The 20,284-nt window shown below is 36.3% G+C and overlaps 1 protein-coding gene across 1 annotated transcript; it reads right to left on the bottom strand.

Annotated features, from left to right (window-relative positions):
- Window positions 1-1,738: 1,738 nt before the first annotated feature.
- TMEM207 (transmembrane protein 207) lies at window positions 1,739-18,706 on the bottom strand. Its single transcript, XM_012639908.1, has 5 exons — window positions 18,632-18,706; window positions 16,751-16,788; window positions 10,694-10,738; window positions 9,679-9,821; window positions 1,739-1,875 (listed from the first exon to the last, which is right to left on the bottom strand). The coding sequence occupies exons 1-5, from the start codon at window positions 18,704-18,706 to the stop codon at window positions 1,739-1,741; spliced, it is 438 nt and encodes a 145-aa protein (XP_012495362.1).
- Between the last annotated feature and the right edge of the window lie 1,578 nt (window positions 18,707-20,284).

Raw genomic sequence — 20,284 nt, 5'->3', positions numbered from 1 at the left:
ATAGAGGAGACTTGTATGCATATTACTAAGGTAAAGAGGATAATCTGAAAAGGCTACATACTGTATCACTTCAACTATATGACATTGTGAAAAAGGCAAAGCTATGGAGACAGCAAAGAGATCAGTAGCTGCCAGGGGGAGGGAGGAACGGAGAGGCAGAACACAAAAGACATTTAAGGGCAATGAAACTACTCTGTATGATACTGTAATGGTGGATATATGTCATCATGGAATTGTTAAACCCATAGAATGTACAACACCAAGAATGAACCTTAATATAAACTATGGACTTTGAGTAATAATGGTGTGTCAGTGTACGCTCATCAGTTGTAACAAATGTACCACTCTGGCGGGGAATATTGATAATGGGGGAGGCTATACATGTGTGAGGGGGATGGGGTATATGGAAAATCTATGTATCTTCTGCTCAATATTGCTGTGGACTTAAAACTGCTCTGAAAAATAGTCTTAAAAAAGGATTACTCTGGCTGCTGTGTTGCAAACAGAATACAGGAGGGCAAAGGCAGTAGCCAACAGAGGAGTTTAGCTGCTCATGCATCATTAGATGCATGTAGCCAATAGGAACTGTTTAGAATCTAAGCATATTTTGAAGGTAGTGTCAACAAGATTTTTGACAAAGTGAATTTGGGAGGTAACACAAAGAGAGGACTGATCAATAGGAAGGTTGCAGTTACCATTAACTGAGATGGGGAAGGTTTGGATAAAACAGATTTGGGAAAAGAAGATGAGGAGATAAGTTTGGTCAAGTGAAATTTTAGGTATCTATTGACAGCCAAGTGGAGATATCAATGGTTTTGTTAAACAAATTTGTCAGCTAAAGATCATATGGCATCTTCCACGGATTTCTTCTCCTGCCCTGCTGCTGATGGCAACTGCCAAAACGCCCCTCGAAGATGTCTTTCTGCTACTTCTGCAGTCAGAGTCTTCCATGAGGACACTGATATTGATGCCAAAGGTTCTTAAAGGTTCTTATCACGGTTTTGCAATAAATACTAAACCTTGAGGCACCAGAGAAAGGCTGTGGGCTCCTGAGCCCACATTCGCCGTGTAAAATGAAATCCTTCTTTCTCTCCCCATAGTGGCATTACATATGCTCCATGTCCTAAGCAATCTCCTTCAACTCCTATCTAAAATTTCTCCCTCCTCAGGATGAGGCATATAACCTCTTAAACTGAGACTTGTAATCTTTTCCTGTTCATTTAACCTTCACCCTTCAACTCCAAACTTTGCTTCTTCCTACTCTCTCTCCTCACTCTAATTCAAACATTCTCTTTCTGGCTCTAGGTCTGGGCATGTGCTCAGACTATTGTTAAATTATGATAATTTGTATGGACTCCATACTAGGAGAGACATCAGATTAAGATAGAGATATTGAGGCAGAGAATGGTGTGATGTGCACTGACATGGAATCCTACATGTAATGGAGACACTTCTAGCACCTAATTACTGCCTATTGGGGTATTAATAGAGAAACATTAACTTGATTGTGTTGCATAAAAGTATAACACAGCTGTGATACATCAAGAATCCACTGACTCACTATTTAAACATCTCCATGACCAAAATTCTTTCTCCACATCCGTTCTTTTGTCTATTTGTCTTCTTTCAGACTATATTAATAGATCTCTGGGAATTTCCACTAAATGAAAGAATTGTTCCTAAATTCGATGTTTTAGAATTACAAATGTTTCTGATACTTTAAATTGATTATCCAGATCTAAAATTGGCTTGTTTTTAGAATTTCTTCATATGGAGGTGGGGGGCTTAATGTGCCAAAAGATGGAACAGGAAACAGTTCAGGGTTTGTGGTTTGAAGGTGAATTCCAACAGTTGGACTCACAGCTGCTTCTGCTCCTCGGAAGAGAAAGATGGAGACTTGTAATTTTTCTAGTGAGCATGAAACAGAAGTACATGAACTGATAAAATCTGACATTTCTTGGATTACTGGAGTAACGGAAAATTATTTGTACCCATGAGAAAAAATTTACAGTCATTTTACTTTCTGCAGTGAAAGTTTAGTCACCACTGCAAGAAAATTTGCTTGCATGAACTGATTATGTCATCATTGACTAATTCATCAAGAAGCATTTACAATTAACAGCTGAAACCAGAAGGAATATCTTCTTTTGTGGATCACAAGACAGGATTTCTCCAAATACTAATGACATTTCAGCTAATGCTCCCAATCATGGGAAATGCAAGTCCCACTAGAAACATTAAAATACCACTTTCTAAACTTCATCATTTTATATTTACGCTTGCAAATTGTAACTGATGCAAATAATTACTATAATCATCTCTCTATAATGAATAGTAAAAATGTTACCATAAATGGTGAAAAGTTTGCATTTAAAGTATACACACACGATAAAGAGAAGGCATTCTAAAGTTTTTTCAAATGTTTTGAAATGAAAGTTCTTGACTTCTAGATTATGTACAAGCCATTAAATATTTAAAACACGCCCATTTTTCTACAAATTAGTCACCTTATGAGACCATGAATGTATTCCAATAGCTCATTAGGAAATCTTCTATTAGTATTTCCTTGAAAGATTGTTTTTGAGTCATACAAAAAATCAGTAGTAATATTTTATAACCATCTCTCTTTTATACATATGTATTTTTTTCACCCGGTTCTTACCTGCCTTTGAATGATTTTGATTGCTTCTTGCCAAAACCATAGTAATAACTATAAACTCATCTTTAAAGAAGAAACTAGGCCCTTGAACTCAATCTGGCCCTTTGAATATTTTTGTATATTAAATTTAATTGAAATACAATCATATCCATTAATTGACATACCGTCTATGGCTAATTTGGCACTGCAATGTGAATAGACCATATGGCTTGAAAATCCAAAAAATATTTTCTGTCTGGCCCTTAATAGAAAAAGTTTGCCTTTTTCTATATAAGACCTTTCTTAAAGGAATAAGATTTGATACCATTGGGAAGATTCCAAAGAAAATGCCACAATTATCAAAAGAATTCAAAGAGTAGTCACATATTAGGCATTAGCTGTATCACTGAAGCCGATATGTAGATTATTCAAAATGATTACTTTGAAGTGCACAATATTAGTTTAGAATTATGGATTTTCATATATTTGTATTTGTCTTATGTCTTATCTCACTGGTTCTCAGAGCAATGAATGAAAATTCTTTGCTCTGAGAAGAGTAGAAACATTTAAAATATAAGTCTTACTTCCTGGCTTAGCACTTTTCTTAGGGAGTTATTTATTTAATTGAATAACCTACTCCTAGGCTATTAAATAATATTTCTTTATCTTAGTTTTCTCTTATGCAATAAAAAAATAATGTTATTAATAGTATCTACCTAGCAAGGCTAAAGGACTATAAAGTGCTTAAAACAAAATGTGGCACACAGTAACTGCTCATCAAATGTTTATTATTGTTACTATATATCAAGAACTGTACTATGCTAGGAATATGCATGCATTTTCTCTTATTTATAATATTATTTCCCAATCTATCCTATTTTAATGATTTAATCATTATCATTATTAGTTATATTAACACAAATTATTAAATGAAAAATATCACACAGTTAGAACTTCTTGCAGTTCTTAAGTTCAGACTGATGTCAGCTAATTATGTGGGACTTAATCAATCAGAATTGACATTGGTAAAATATACAACCTGTCCCAATAATTTCCTCTATTGAATACTTGTACTAAATGCTGGCCATTTTCTTGATGAACTGCTTTTAGTGCATTCAATACAAAGTCAAATGTAACTTAGCTCTCTTTCTGCCTGGAAATAGTCAACCAGATTAACTTAAAACGTCTGTTATTTTTACTAGCTCCAATTCATTTCTACACTGTCACTATCAATATTGTGCTCCAGGTGATAGGATCTTGACAATTGCTCTCTACGGTAGGAAAGTTTTGTTATCTACTTGCTACAAATTTGGTTGTTGCTCTTCAACTTGTTACGAAAATCACAAGACATTCTTTTTTTTTTTTTTTTTTGAGACAGAGTCTCACTGTGTTGCCCGGGCTAGAGTGCCGTGGTGTCAGCCTAGCTCACAGCAACCTCAAACTCCTGGGCTCAAGCGATCCTCCTGCCTCAGCCTCCCAAGTAGCTGGGACTACAGGCATACGCCACCATGCCCGGCTAATTTTTTCTATATATTTTTAGTTGTCCAATTAATTTCTTTCTAATTTTAGTAGAGACGGGGTCTCGCTCTTGCTCAGGCTGGTTTCGAACTCCTGAGCTCAAACAATCTACCCTCCTCGGCCTCCCAGAGAGCTAGGATTACAGGCGTGAGCCACCACGCCCGGCCAAGACATTCTTTTGATAAACATAACTAAGCCAAAGTGCGCAGAAGTTTTTGAAAATCAAACATGTATTATATCAGTTTTAATTTTATTCAAAGCAGGTTTACATACACTATCAAGTGGTTGGAGCATGGGGAAGCAGGTATTATTTTATCTTTTGACAAATTATGAAGCTGAGAGAACTCAGTTAAAAATGCTGGCAAAAATCCTACAGTTTTACCAGAACTGCTGACTAAGATATTAGCATTTATTGTTTAATTTTGTAAAACCAATACACTCACTGCTAAGTTTTTATAGTGAAAGTTCAGATTCCCCACAGTATTAAAAATCACTCAAATAGACTTCACTTATTTCAACATGCCCTTTCCACCTTTTTCTTTTCTTTTCCCTTCTTTACCTCACCCCTTTCTCTCATATGGGAGTGGCCAAAAGCCTGCATGTGAGTCACAGTTCTACCATCTACTGACTGTGTTGCTTAATCTGTTATGTGTCTTTGTTGCCTCATCTGTAGAGTGTTCAGAATGATAGTGAACCCTTCATATTGTTGTAAGGAAGAAAAAATGAGATTAAAAATGTCAAGTGTTAACACAGGGCATGCCTCATGGTAAATGCTTAACGAACATGAGCCATCACTATTATCACATTCTTCCACGAAAGTCTGTGCATGAAACACTCCCTCTTTTATTACCTAAAGTAAGTCACCAAACATAAAACATAGGTAGATGACATTTCCAAAGGATCCTAAAATAAAAGATAGAATCCTGGGAGACCTGGAGGGAGAAGGGAGCAGAATGTGTAAATCCCTGCTTCTTGTTCATCTTTCTCCAGCTCTCCTTCTCCTTCCCAGCTCCGAGCATTGACATTTAATCACCGCTGGAAGACTGGTGTTTCTAATTTCCCTGAAATAAGAAAAAGGGAAGATTATCTCTGAAATTGCAGAAGACATGGGATCAGGGAGATTGTATAGTTAAGGGCAGTGTCATCAGGAAATCAGCCCCAATGAGAATCCAAACCAAGATGAGCATCCCCAGGAAGGGTGTCTTCTCTGGCCCTCACTTCTTGCTGTCTTCTCAGGAAGGGCAGGGGATGTTGTTAGGGATGTTGTTAGTTGTCAGGGCTGAGCAGACCCAGCTCCAATCCACAGAACTCATGTGATAAAGGCAAAGGGACCCTTATGTTACAATGATTTACTATTTTTTTGGTTAAAAACATGGACAAAGATGGGTGTAGGCCCCTCTCCTAAGCTCTCAAATTCTCTCTACTCTAGTGCATATTAGATTGTTTTTCTGTCTCAATCCTTATTTGCCATTCTCTCTCCTCCCAAACCCCAAACTTCTTTCCCTTCATTATCTTTAAATGTCTTACTTCATCATTAATGTGGTTTTTTATTCAGCTTAACAATCTTATTTTTAATGAAGCTTTATTTTCATCCTCATTTTTAGTGAATTAAAATGAAAACCTTTTGTTTTTAGTAAACTTTAAAACTCCTTTGACATTACCTACGTTTCAAATGCAAATTAGAAAACAAAACAATTAACCTAAGAAACAAAATCAAATCCTTTTCTCTTTTTTCTTTCTTTAATCATGTGTGATTCCCACCTATTTCACGCAGTCATAATTATAGTCCCTGGTTTTAAAGAGTGGAGAGCAATGTTCACAAGCGATAGAGATTCAGGATATAGATGGTTATACGAGAATTGTAATAATCTTCTCTTCTTTCCCGATCTTTACTAAAAACTTGCACACACTCCTTTAAAAAAGTCACTTTCTGTGGTCCACTGTGTATTCTCATTTTCCATTTTCATATTTGAGTGGGGGGCAGGGAAGTGGTTGCAAATCTTCTGTGTGAGATGAGAAAACATTGAAACAAGAGATAATTTTTACCCCTAAAACAGGTGCTAAAAAAATGATAATGCTAGAATTATTGGTTCGTGATGGTTGTTAGTCTAAGAAACTATATCATGGATGATCTCATTCAAGAAGTCATAGGGGCATTGAATCAACACTTTCTGCTGTTGTAGCAAGGATGTGCTGGCAACACCTTCATTAAATATCTTTTGTAAGAATCCCAAGCCAAGCATTTTCTTTTTTCTCTTTAGTGTTTCTCAACAAGATAATTGGCAACCTGAGCCATGTGATATTGTCATTAATTGCTGTTGAAAGAAATTTCCTATTTTATACGTTTTAACATTAGCACAGTTTAGTCAACTCCAGCCTGTTACAGTCAGCCAAAGTTTTCCTCTTGGCTCTTCTCAGTTGAGGGCAGCTTCTGTGAGATCCTGAGTCAAACCTCTGACCCACAGTTCAGAAGAACAGAGCTATTTCAATTAATATATTCAACAAATAGTAATAATGAAGTGAAATGAGTTTTGAAAAGTAAAAAATTAAGTTCTGGGAAGAACCCAAGGTTATTATATCAAATCTAGTCTCTCCATTAAAATGTTTTAAATGGCCCATTTCTTACATTCTGTATTCAGAGGGGGACATCCTCCCTTCCCCTTTGTGCTCAAGGGATCACAGAGGGTCCAGAAACCCTATTTCATATTCTAATATGTCACCAGTGTCATTCAAGATGTTTCTCATTTTTCTTTCCCTCTTCTGACCATGTACAGTGAGGAAAACTCAGAAGAACAGTCCCATCACCTCAGTGAGGGCACATGAATCCCTCAGTAGCTGCACTCACCCCCAGGCTATGAGAACATGCTTTGTGGGGGCTGTAGAGGTAAATACTGTAGTTTTGACACTTACCGTCCCCTGTAGCCACAAAAGTTAGTGGTTCTCTAACTTCCCTTTTGCAGAGCAGCTCTTTCTTACAGAAATATCATGAAGGAAGAATCATTTGTTTGGAGAAATGAGGGTACGATGAGGATCCAGTGGGAAAAGTAAATTCAATGTGGGTCCAGGTTTCAGGCTGCCTTAAAATATTGACTCTCTGAAATTTACTTCCATAATTACTAGCTAAGAAGTCACTAGAAAACACAGAGATCATTACTTCCTAATTTACTCTCTTACATTTCGTTTTGGAGAGGAGAAACAGGAATGCCAAAAAGCACAACTCTGGGCACAACATCCATATCAAAGATTGTGGGAATGGCTGTTCACTGCCGGCACAGCTATCCTGAGCATCCCTGTGATGGGATAGAAGATGAGCAGTGGTGGGATAATATAACACCCAACCCCATATAGGCATGAGAAAAGATACATGGGAAAAGGCCACTAAGCTTGTGGCCTCCAAGGTGGGAACCAACAGAAGAGAGCTTTGTAATCCAAGTCAGGAGAGAAGAGAGTTTAAATGCTTCTTAAGCAAACTAAGGTCCGGAATCTATACCAGTGGATTGGGTGGAAGGGAGAGAATGAGGATGGATGGGAATGAAGATTCTGGAGTGCAAGCCCTGCCATTGAGGAGCCACCCTAGTATCTGTCTGGATATTCAAAATATGAGGCCAGACTTAGTTTCCAGGGATGAGATGGCTGGGCTGTAAGTTCCCAGCACAAATTTTCACTGGCTCCCTATTCCCAACTCTAGATAATTTGAACTATATTAGTGGATTTGCAGCAAACATTTTTGTATGCGTATTTACCCAGCAGAGTGAAAGAAGTAGATAACATCCTCTAACAGAAATAACAGCTACTTTTCCAAGTTGATTTTTAGGAATTGGAGATACTATCTGAAAAGACTTGACCTCCTGCCCAGCATTTGGTAGATGTGAAATACATTGTGACCACATTTTTTTAAAAAAAAAGTCTCCCAAGTTGTTTTATTTTCCTGTTCATAGTGATTTCAGGGTAATATAGAGAATGTGATTCTACTGCCAGGCCCTCAGTACTATCACGTGCAGATTATTGAAGTAATATAACTACCTTGACCCGTTCTCTTACTTGATCAGGCAAGTTCAAGAGCATATAAATTAAGCCACCACAGGAAATGAAAAAATATTAGATAAATGAGGACATAACCATGGCACATAAACTGCTTTAAAAATTATAACAGTATACTGAGTAGTTTATAATATACTTAAAATTAAAAACAGAATTCTTTTAAGATTCAAGATAGTCTAGTAAATAGTATTCCTCAAAGTGAGAGAAGCACTGAAACCAGGCTTCATTTTCCTCCTGACAAACTCAAGTTCAGTTAAAAGAAGTATATGTGCATTTATTTTAAATACCTCTAGTTAAATAAGGGAAGATAGACCAGTGCTACCACATTGATACCTTTCACTAACATATTTTGTTAGAAAATCAACGATCCTATTTCCCTCTGTACTCTATGGAAAGTGCCTTTGATTTTAGGAGAAAGAACTATTGTCTTTGGAAACTTTAATTATCCTTCCCAAAATAACCATTTCCCAAATTTATAATGTGTTGCTCTTGTTAAGTAATGACCTTTGAAGGAAAAAAAAAAAACTCAATAGTGAATATCACTAAATCTTAGAGTACTAACAATTTAGTTTATTTTTATCCCACTTTTTATTTAGCTGTTAGTTTTTCCCAGGGCACACCTTGCTCCGTCAATTGAAAGTCTCATGCCGTCCTAAGTTTCTGAAGGACACTTGCTAATTTCTATTAAGCACTCTTAAGGCAACTGTGGTGTGTAAGGCAGTACCTTAAAGTCAAGTCTCACAACAGTTTCTGGGGGGAAACAATACTTAATATAAAGAAATAGCTATGGCCTCTCAAAAACCAGTAAAAGTTTTTTTTCTACTTGCAGCTAAGGCTGGCAACTGCAACTAACCCTTAATTTCCTCCATTCCTCCTCCTTCCGCAACCTGGAAAATGACGGAGGGGCATGATTTGGGGAGCAGGGGTTGGGAGTGGTAGAGTCAGGTGCCACCAGTGTGTCTGAGGTGAAAGGGCATGAGGATTGACACTGTCTTGCTCAATTCCATTTATTTTAGACTCTGCATTGGCAGCAGACAATCTGGAAAATGTGGTTCAACGTTACTTCTGATGAGTTAAGTAAGCCATAGAAAGCTTAGCTAATGAGATTATAAATAGAAGTTAAGATAGACTGATACCAAAAGCTCAGAGACGCTTTCCTGCACCTTAAACCCTACCCCTCACTTGGAGCATCCAAACCAGCATCTCTCTTCTCTTCTGCTTGTTGACTGAGCCAAATGTTCAATTTCTGTCCCCACACTCAACTACAAGTCAGTTCTCCAAGATACCTTTTCTTTCTTCTGGAATCTCCTTTCGTCTGAAGCTTTTTCCCTTAAACTCTCTCCACAAAGCATGCCTTTGAGTCTCCAATAAGCCGTGTTTTGTTCTATGTTCAAAAATCTGCTTTTCAGAGAATGGCTTTTCATTTCACCACAAAACCACAAAGTTTCAAAAAGGAGTCCAGAAGTGTGTAGACAACTCACCATAAATGGGGTCCAAGTCTCCAACAGCAACAATGGCCACTGTGTGTCTTTGGGAGTCAATTCGGGGTCTCTTCAGACAGCACTGGAGGCATAAGAGCACTACTCCACAGAGAAGAGCCACCAGGAAAATCAGCAGGAGGAGCCTGATGCCAAAAGTAGCAAGAGAGGAGTGAGGTAGAGCATGCAGGCAGCTAAGAGCTTCTGTTGCTGTCTAGAAAGGGGGCAAGGACTCAGCTAGACTGGCTGAAAGCAATCTGGGGTCCTGAATTTGTCAAGCAATTCCCCCCTCCGGCCACCGCCACTCATACATTCCCACTGAAGCTGAGACAGTCTCTGCCTTCAGAGAGGGTCAATCTTTCCAGGTGGTCATAAGCATTTTCTCATTGGAAATTGGAGGGTTATTCTAAAAAGTTGTGTCTTGGTTACTTAATTTATTCATCCATTCTTCCTTTCATTCAGCCATCCATCTATTCATTTAACTAGTATTTAAGCAACTGAACACATTTTAGATATTGGGTTAGAGAGTCAAAGTAGACAAGATAGGGCCTCTGCCTTTGAGGTACTAACCATCTAATTGAGAGAACTGACGATGTTAAGTTTGGAAAATACAAACATCAAGATTTACAAGATTATAATAACTGCCTTAAAATTTCTAAATGACTATCTCACAGAAGAAGTAGCAGTCTTATTTTGAATGCCTTTTAAGGCCAGAACTAAAATCAGTGGAGGAGTCATTTAGGGAGATTTCAAGAGAAAGAATAAATATTTTACCATTAAAAAACTCCAACTTTAGAATAAACTCTTATTCTTAAAAGTAGTGCATTATCTGTCACAATTAGTGTTTAAGTAAACACTGGACAACAACCCAAAAGCAATACTTCTATAGATATGGATTTGCATGAACCCTAAAATTTCCTTAAGATGTATGATTTCTTGCACCATCTCAAATTGTTTAGGGAAAAAAATGTGTCTACACCACCCAATGTCTTATAAAACAAATTGAAGATATCCTTACCAGATATACCAATCGTTAGGGTGTTGATCATTATAATTTACACACCTAGTGATAAAGGAAGAGCAGTTAGTGCTAGAACTCTAGATCGCCAAAGCCTATTTCTCCAGACCATAAAATTTGTACTGATCACACCTGTTTCCCCAGAACAATCAACAACTTATCATCATACCAACACCTCTCCCCACAATTAAGCAAATGTTTACCATATGCTCACTGATAATACAGATAAATGTGATGCTACCAGACATATAAACAGATAATTGCCCTGAGGAAGGTTTGATTCTGAAGTTACAAATACTGTTGTGTATTGAGAAGGTAGTGACTAACTCTTCAGAGCCAACATGTCATAGCTATTAGGTATTAGGCAGGTAACCATTCTAACCATTATTTTAATCTATAGACCTAGAGTCCCTTAAAATCCAAATTCTCTAGGGAAGTTCATAATATCTGTTAACCTTTATTACCTTGGTAGGAAATAGCAGGCATTTAACAATTGGTTGCACTCTCACTGGACAACTGGTGGGGAAAAAGGTAGGCTAGGAGGAAAGTGAGTGAATGTGGCCACAAGTACCATTTACTAAGGAGTTAGAGGTTGATCCCTTCAGTCAGGATGGTCAAAGTATTTGTATATGTAGGTACTCAATCATTCCTGAGATAAATTTAAAAAGATCACACAAAAACAAAGTTCACAGTGTGATTTTCAGGAAGTGTAACTCTGTAGGTGTAGAGAAATATGTGTTATTCATTCCAGAGTCCCTCACTGTGCCTGACATGGTGGTCTGAATGTATGTTTGCCAATGGACTATTTTCATACCTCAATATACGGGCCACTGTTGAGGGATTCTGAGCTTGAACAGTGGAAACCTGCTTATCACAGCTCAATACACTTCTGAGATGGAGCTAAACTTAATAATGTCTTCTTCGTCCATTGTTAAAATAACACTCAGTAATTTTCAGCTTGAAAGCATTCATAGATGTCAGTTAATTTATTGCTTCCAGAATTCCTCAGGAGGCAGTGTGTCCTGCCCTCATCGTACTAGTCAGAAATGACTTTTTGACATATGCGAAGTGTCAACTTAAAATTTTACCCCAAACATTAAAAAAATCCCCAGAATATGGATTATTTCATCCCTTTCTTTATGTAAATTTTCTGCTTCTGTTTTTTTGTTTGTTTGTTTATTTTTTGTTTTTGAACACCTATAGGGTTTAGCAAAGTTCACAGGTACAAATGGCTGGGAAAAAATGGCAACTGAAGTATGACTTTAACAAGAATTCTAAGACAAGTGACCATCAATAAAAGATTTAACAAATAATTAATGGCACATACTTACAAAGGAATACTATCCAGTCATCAAAAAGAATGTAGATTTACATTACTAATTAAAAATATTGTTAAGTAAAATAGTATAAATAACTCAGTCCTACTTTGTAAATACTCTTTTACACAAATACAATGATTTCGCCAAAATAACTATTAGTTAAATGTAAATATACCCAAACTGTTACCAGTACTTACTTCTAATGAAGATGGTATTATGAAGTACTTTATCATTTTAATATTTTTATATTGTTTGAATTTTTATAATGTTTATGAATCACTTCGTAATCAGAAAGCATTAACATATTATATGAAAATATAAGAACACTAAAGATGTAGCATCCCACTTAGCGATGGATGCAGGGAAATTCTCTTGGTGTCCTGGCCCAATTAAAGAGCAGAAGATTCTTCTTTTTGAATGTTGACATCTAAGCTCCTGGCCAGGAGTATGCATTATTTTATATCCCTCCTCCTGCTTCTCTTTTTTTTTCGCTTAAAAATAGCCCATATTCTTATAATTAAAGTCAATTCTAAATGTTAACTACTCTTTTATTTTTTAAATCTAATTTCTGAGCCACTCAGTATTTTTTCCAGTGCTAACAATTACCCAAACTGACTTGTTTCTCTTTCTCACTTTTCTGATCCTGTGCACCCTCTGGTGGAGGTTCTGATAAGCAATAAAGTGGCCACAAAGCAGTTAGCATGTAATCTCACAAGTGTTTGCACCTTTGGAATCATTTACTTCACCGTTAGGGTTTTATTCATTGTACAATTGAGCCCCAGGATGGGGAAAGAAAGTGGGAGGTCACTAGGTCAGGGAACATAACGTAGACTATGGGTCTTCTGACTCCACATGCTTCCCTCCCCCCACAACCATTATTTCCATTTCTTTCTCAAATTCAATTTTCAAACACAAATATTTTGAGTTCTCAAAAAAAAGTAACAGTATTCTAATTACTCAAATTTTAGATTCAAGATCTTCAGTGTTGGATAAGTTATATTTTTGAAAATGAAGTTATTTCTTAGGGGTTGCTCAAATTGGGCTAATGATGCTAAAAAGAGGGAAAAAATCATCAGGGAGAAGTGAGAGCTGACTGTAATGTTCAAGGAAGACATTTGGAATAATAAGGATTCTCTAGAAGTAGTTATTGAAGGAGACAATTTCTGTTCCTACCAGGACATTTAATATCTTTTTTACTTGGATGTTGGGAAGATGATTCCTGCTCTACATGGATGGTTAGACAAGTTGATCTTTATTATTGTTCTCAGTGTTGATAATCTGTGGACCTAAAATTAACTATAAATTCATGAATTTGATAAATTCAAGAAGAAATCCACGGAGTTGCTCCACTGGCTCCTCTGTTACAATCACCTAGCATTTCCTAGACCAGGCACTCTTCCAAACTGGTGTATAACTTCGTGTGAAATGACTCACTTTCAAACTGGCAATTATCAGGTAGGACCACACTATTATAGTCTTCCTTTTGCAATTGAGAAAACTCATTCATACAGAGGTAAGTAACTTTCCCAAGATAACATAGTTGGAAGCGGCAGAGGCAAGTTTTAAACACAAATGATCTGGCTGTAGAGTTCACGTCTGTTAGCACCGTGTGATACTACAAACGGGTACAGCAGAAGCCAGATCTAGTCTCATATTACTGTGTGAAATGTTGCCTGGATGCTTCCAATATCCTGTATTCCAAAATGCTATAAGGAAACAGCAAAAATACAAACGAAATTTAGAAATGAGAGCATGGAGAGTATCAGACAAATGGAATACCCAAGAGCGAGATCAGTTTGTAAACGAATCTAGTAAATCTCAAAAGTGCGGTTGGTTTGTAAAATAATGTAGTAAATCTCATATATAAAATTAGAACTGAACTCCAGATCTGGCTTAAGCTTTCTAGCAGTTAATAGAATGAGAGAGATAATTGGTTATGTGGTGTCCTCTAAAATTAAAAACAAATAGCACTACTCACCAGATGTATAACTATTGCAGGTATAGAAACCAGAGAAAAATTCAAATTATGAGGCCTCATAGAGAACACTGTTAACAATACGAGCAATGCTTTCCGTAATACTTTCAGAATGAACACAATAACAGATTTCATGGGTTTATTTATTTTATAAAATTATTACTCAACATGAGCTAAAGTGCAATTCAGCTACAACAATTTGATAGAGAACACTGTTAACAATACGAGCAATGCTTTCTGTAATACTTTCAGAATGAACACAATAACAGATTTCATGGGTTTATTTATTTTATAAAATTATTACTCAACATGAGCTAAAGTGCAATTCAGCTACAACAATTTGAGGGAGGGATGAGTGTCAAATCATACCACGCAGAATCTGTTGGTAAATCCTATAGTATCTAAAACAATGAATGCACTTCCAATCCCTCAGATATTTCACTAGATGTATAATTAATTAAATGTTAGATATACAATATAGCTTTGTGTTTAAAATTCTGGGCTAGGGAGTCAGTCTTAGATCCAAATCTAAGCTCTGCTTCTTAACTTGCATGGAAAACATGTAACTTCACCAACCCAAGTAAGATGTAGCATATCATTAGGAAATCTATTAATGCAATTAATTTACAGAATCCTTCATATGTATACTCATATTTATGTTTTGTAAATAAATCTGTTTTTATACATACATGCACATCAGTTTACTTGGTAATTTATGGGGAGCAGAATGGAATAGAGGTATGAGGAAGGGGGCTCTTTTATGTTTTATTTTATACAATAAATTACCTACAATAAATTACCTATTAAATTTGTATAAAATTTAAATTTTATACAAAGACAGCCTAGCAATGGATTTTTCATACTAAAAATGCTGTTATAAAAATAAAATGAGTTGGTTAGATGAGAAAAAAATCATGGCCTCCACTAGGCAATCCATTTTTCAGGGTTTCCTTTTCTATTCCCTTGCATTCAAATCCAAGTCTGCCTTTTCTGTGTCCATTTTGCATGTGAACTTTGGCAAGTTACTGTCCTTTTATCTTTCGCATTTCTAAAAGACACTTGGGGTAGACTACGTCTATGGATCACTCCATCTGTTATCTACCGTGTTTTTGTTACTCTCCTGTGGTAGTGCAGGTAAAGATGAATATGCTTTCTTGGCTGGGGAGCAAATTTTAACAGGCGATCATATCTCAGATCAAATAAGTGATTCTAAACTGAAAATTTCTTGAATAAATATAAGTAGAAAAGGAGGATTTTGTTTGGGGAGAGGCTTTTTACTCTCTGAGAAAACAGCATGCCTTTTATTATGGACTCATCCCATGAACACTGTCTTGTGGCAGCAAAAGATTTCAGATGTCATGTCTATCTTTAACACATTTACTCATCTCATACTACCTTTCTACATCCCAGCCACTCTCTTGCCTTCTCTGCTTTTATTTTCTGCTAATTTGCATTTTATTTGTGGTGTTTTCTTGTTTTTACTCAAAAGCAATGACATCAAATAATGATAAACATTATGGACACTTATATGAAAAATTATGTAACCTCAAAAGGTCATACGTAAGTACCATTGCAAGTTCTGCTATAAATTTACTCTCTTTCTCTCTCTCTTTCTGGGTCTCAATTTCTTCACTTGAAAAGGAGATCAGTAGCCTCAGTGGCTCTAAAGTCAGCATAAAAAGTTCCACATTTCCCAGTCACGTTGATTAGAGAGTTACATTTGACATTTAAGATCCTTTTCAATTATGAGTTTCTTTATTCTATTATTCTGGGTCAAATGTAGAAGATGAGCCAGCAAGATGAGGGCATCCACGAAATTCAGAGTCAGGTAAGCGTACAAACAAACAAAATCTCTGTGATGTCATAAACCGCATAAGAGGGCAAAAAAATCAGGTCCACAATTAATGCAAAGAAGTAGCAATGGAGAGCTATGCAAAAGCTGAAGGAGCTGCACAAATTTAATAAGTAGATTGTCAACAATAAGGTGCTTCACCAGAAAACGGTAATAATTTCAAGGCCAAGAAAACACCCCACCTAGAATGGTCTCTTACTCTAGAGCCAGTACCCAGAGACCCTGGCTTTTAGGGTAGCAGGCAACGATCACTGAAAACAGCCAGCTGGCAGTGAGGGCTGCAACCAGAAGATAGTGCTTGGCAGAAGTGCTTTTCTGACACTTGCGCTAAGTCACAGTGCATTAGGGTTACCATTAATCATCAGCAGCATTATTAATGGCACCTTCTCCCCATCTCCTGAATAGAATTCTAAGAACCATTAAGTATATGGTACACAAAGTGAGAAAATTGAGTCAATTATTCACACAGTTCATATCACAAGCATTTTGATATGTACACACACAATGCATGTTAAAATTTTGGTTAATTTGCTTATATTTGAAATTGATTTATCCAGAAAATTGTCTGTCATCATCACTGACTTGGAGTGTGGACGCAGCCGTGAATGATGTCATGATGCTTTCATAAACTAAAAGTACACTTAAAACCTCAAGGGAAGAGAATTCAGTGAGCAAAAATACCTAGAAATCTACTAGGCCCCTTCTTTATTTAGCAAAGCTGATTGTAATGAAAATTATCATGTGTGTTTTCAGAAAAATTGAGCCATCTGCATTTAAAAACGATTTACTTTTTTTCTTACATGATTATAATGATTATTTGAACCTCATTTTTCAAATGCCTTGAGTCTTTTATATTCTTTGAATTTTTAAAATGCTAAATAAAAACATGGAGTTTGTAGCTATTTACTTACATTTCATTTTCTTCACATGGTAGGTCCGAGAGCACCAACTGAAACACATGTTTAGAACAATAAAATCCAAACATCTCATCAGTCTAATCCTTTAACACAAGCAGCGCCTAGAGACAATGTGGTTTATATCATTGTGTTTGCTTTTTTAATTAAAAGCTTTGTGCAGAGTTATTGTTGGTGCACAGAATTTTAATTGAAAAAAATCTCTGGGTAGATTCTTAAGCTCAGCAGTGACAGAAGATATATATTGTGAACCAGATTCCTATTCTACATACCACTATAGATGCATGTGACAACCTTTTTTGTTTTTCTATAAGATTTTCCTTGCTCTAAAGAACTTTGTGAACCTTGCATTTTTTGTTTTCATATTTTAGCTACAGGAAGTAAGTTCACTATTTGTGAGTATTATTTTCATAGGAAGAAGCTAAATTTCATGTATGCACATGGGAACAAAAATCAATCTATTGGCATTAATGGGTGTAATTGAAGGTGTGATTTCTACCTGCGCTAAGGCTAAGGTCCATTTAAGATACTTGACATTCCTGTTGAGATTTACAGTCTTCTCTTTTACAAAAAAGAGGAAAAAGTCCCAGATCATAAGCATTCTAACACAATTATCTTAGTTCCCTGTGTTGAGCCTCATAGGTTACAACATTTTACACCCATAATCACAAGGAAAGAAAATACTCCTTTCTAGATGTTTTATTTATTTGTTTGTTTGCTTTACCTCTTGAACTGGAACTGCTTCCTGGTACAATGAGAAAATCTTTGAATGTCATTTGTAGGTAGCTCTAAAAACTGGATTGATGAGGTCAGTTGAAGTATTTATTTTACTGGACTATAACATGCAAATAAAAGTAGAAGTAAGAAGTTACAAAGTGTAAAATGATTGACTTGGGAATTTTGTGTGAGACATGTCTTTTCCCCCTTAATCACAAATGTATCTTCTTCAGTACCTTGTATTTACTCCACCAAGTTTATCTGGGCAAAGAGATTTGTGGAGTTGCAGATGGAGCCATGAATTGGCCATCAGAGAGCATGGTAATGAACAATTTGTAAGCACAGAAAATGAGTTGCATTCTTTTTTGCTAGAGTGTTACAAATAGATTTGCATACTAACTGAGAGGAAAATGAACATTCAAATTTTGTCCATAAAGAAAGTTTATTTATGAGTAGATCAAATCATTTGGGATCCAGCTTAACAGAATTTCACTTGCAAGTCACTTCCTAGTCTTCCTGTGTGTTGTACCCTAGCAGGAGTACAAGATATTAAATTATTACCACCCCACTGCCAATGCATTAGCTGTCAGACTTCTGGGTTGTTATGAAGTGGCAAGTAAAGTCTTAATATACTTTAGATCTAAATCTTTCAGATACATTTCATTCAAGTAACACACATACAGAGATGCAGGTATTAGTCAGAAAGGGATGCTGGAGCAGAGGAACCAAAATAAATCCTAAAATGGTTCTGTCTATATCAGTCAGCACTGAAACACTGTCAAGCATCAGCTATGGTTGCAGGCAACAGCAAACATGTCTTAAATTAATCCAGCCATAGCATTTTGCTCTGTATCAACAGTATTTTTGAATTTTTTTTTTTTAAAATACGGCATAGCAAAGTTAAGCAAAGGCTAAATTTTTATCACATTTTTCAATGACAATAGAACTAAATAAAGGAAAAATAAGGCTGCTGTTATGGACACTTTGTTTTCTGTATCTCTGACCAATGAATATAATAGTAGTCATGAGATGCTGGTAACACTTTCTTAAAAGAAATCTTTTAAATGCAGAAGTAGTTAAGCTGACCAAAGAATAAATCAATAGCAAATCAAATCCTCAGAGTACCTCTGAAAATCTTTTCCCAGAAAGAGATGTGGTTACCTGGAATAGTGGCAAACCCAAGGTTCCTGTTGTTGAGATCACTGAAGTGACACTGAAAGGTCTGGATCTTGACATGCTTAAAGGACGATCTGCTCAGAGATAGTGGTTTGCTAACTGTGTTTATCTTTCTCTTTCCCAGAACTTGTTAGCGTCTCTGTAAGTTATGCTTCCCACCAGGACATGATGGCTCCTTGTGACTAGGAAAGTGCATGCTGGGGGAAGGAATGTTGGGTGCATGCTCATAGGTACAAGAGTTCAAGGAATTTAAGTTTAAGGTCAGAACCTTGGTACTGTTTGTCAAGGCCCTTAAAAGGAGAGGTTATAAATGCTGAGTGGCAAAGCTGGCCGGTGGCTTAAACAATTTCAAACATTCAAGTGTATGTTTCATTCCACTTCTGGGTTTTTAATAGTATCTTGTATTTGGGACATTTATTCAGTTCATTCAGAACATTCTTCCCTTTGTTGATTCCTTTTTGCACATCATTGTCAGTTCCAGACTTGGGCATAAAGCTTTCCCTGTCCCATAGTGATGACTCCTTTGTTTTAAACAGGGTATAAGTCAATGTTTACTTTAATGAAACAACTCCAACACCACTACTGCCAAAAAAAAAAATTGCAAAAAATGTCTAGGGAAATTCTGAAAAAGAACAAAGAAATGACACTAAACTATTGTATATTAAAACATCTTAAACTATGGTAATATACAAAAATTGGTACTGATACATATTAATAGTAAGATAAATGTAACAGAATAGAGAGTTCAGAAACAGACTCAAATAAACGTAGAAATTTATTTAAACTGCTGTTTAAAACCAATGGGGAAATGATGGATATCATTCATGGAATGAGGAAGAACTAAATATCTATGTGGAAAGATGGCATGATCAGATATTTTTCAAAAGAAATAGACAAATGGCCAAGATATGAAAATATGCTCAACATCACTAATCATCAGGAAAATGCAAATGAGATACCACCTTACCCCTGTCAGAGTGGCCATTACTGAAAAGTTTAAAAACAATAGATGTTGGCGCAGATGCAGGGAAAAGTGAATGCTTATACACTGTTGGTGGAAATGTAAAGTAATACGACTCCTGTGGAAAACAGTGTGGAGGTTCCTCAAAGAAGTAAAAGTAGACCTACCATTCAATCCAGTGATCCCACTACTAGGTATCTACCCAAAGGAACGAAATCATTTTACAAAAAAGACAACTGCACTCAAATGTTTATTGAAGCACAATTCACAAATGCAAAGCTGTAGAATCAACCTAAGTGCCCATCAACTGAGGATTGGATAAAGAAATGTGGTATGTACATACCATGGAGTACTACTCAGCCATAAAAAGGAATGAAATAATGCCTTTTGCAGCAACATGGAAAGAACTGGAGAACATTATCCTAAGTGAAGTATTTCAGGAATAAAAAAACAAATACCACATGTTCTTATTTATAAGTGGGAGCTAAATTATGGGTATATATGATCATAACGTGACATAATGGACATTGGAAACTAAGAAGAGACTTGGGTGGTAGGGGATGAGGGATAAAAATCTATCTATTGGGCACAATGTACACTATTCTGGTGATGGGTACACTGAAAGCCCTGACTTCAGAATTATACAATTCATCCATGTACAAAAACACTTGTACCCC

This window comes from Propithecus coquereli, unplaced genomic scaffold (genome assembly GCF_000956105.1).
Source record: "Propithecus coquereli isolate 6110/MARCELLA unplaced genomic scaffold, Pcoq_1.0 Scaffold10, whole genome shotgun sequence".
Classification (NCBI taxonomy): Eukaryota; Metazoa; Chordata; class Mammalia; order Primates; family Indriidae; genus Propithecus; species Propithecus coquereli.
This window is presented reverse-complemented; position numbering and strand designations above follow the sequence as displayed.

Bases quoted from the DNA above. Each gene is read 5' to 3' on its own strand.
- TMEM207 (XM_012639908.1), bottom strand. From the start codon at position 18,706: ATGTCAAGATCCAGACCTTTCAGTGTCACTTCAGTGATCTCAACAACA. The intron at 16,789-18,631 runs GTAACCACATCT...CATGTGTTTCAG, and splicing joins TGGGTTTGCCACTATTCCAG to TTGGTGCTCTCGGACCTACC. The intron at 1,876-9,678 runs GTGAGTTGTCTA...TTCTCTTCCGAG, and splicing joins AGACTTGGACCCCATTTATG to GAGCAGAAGCAGCTGTGAGT.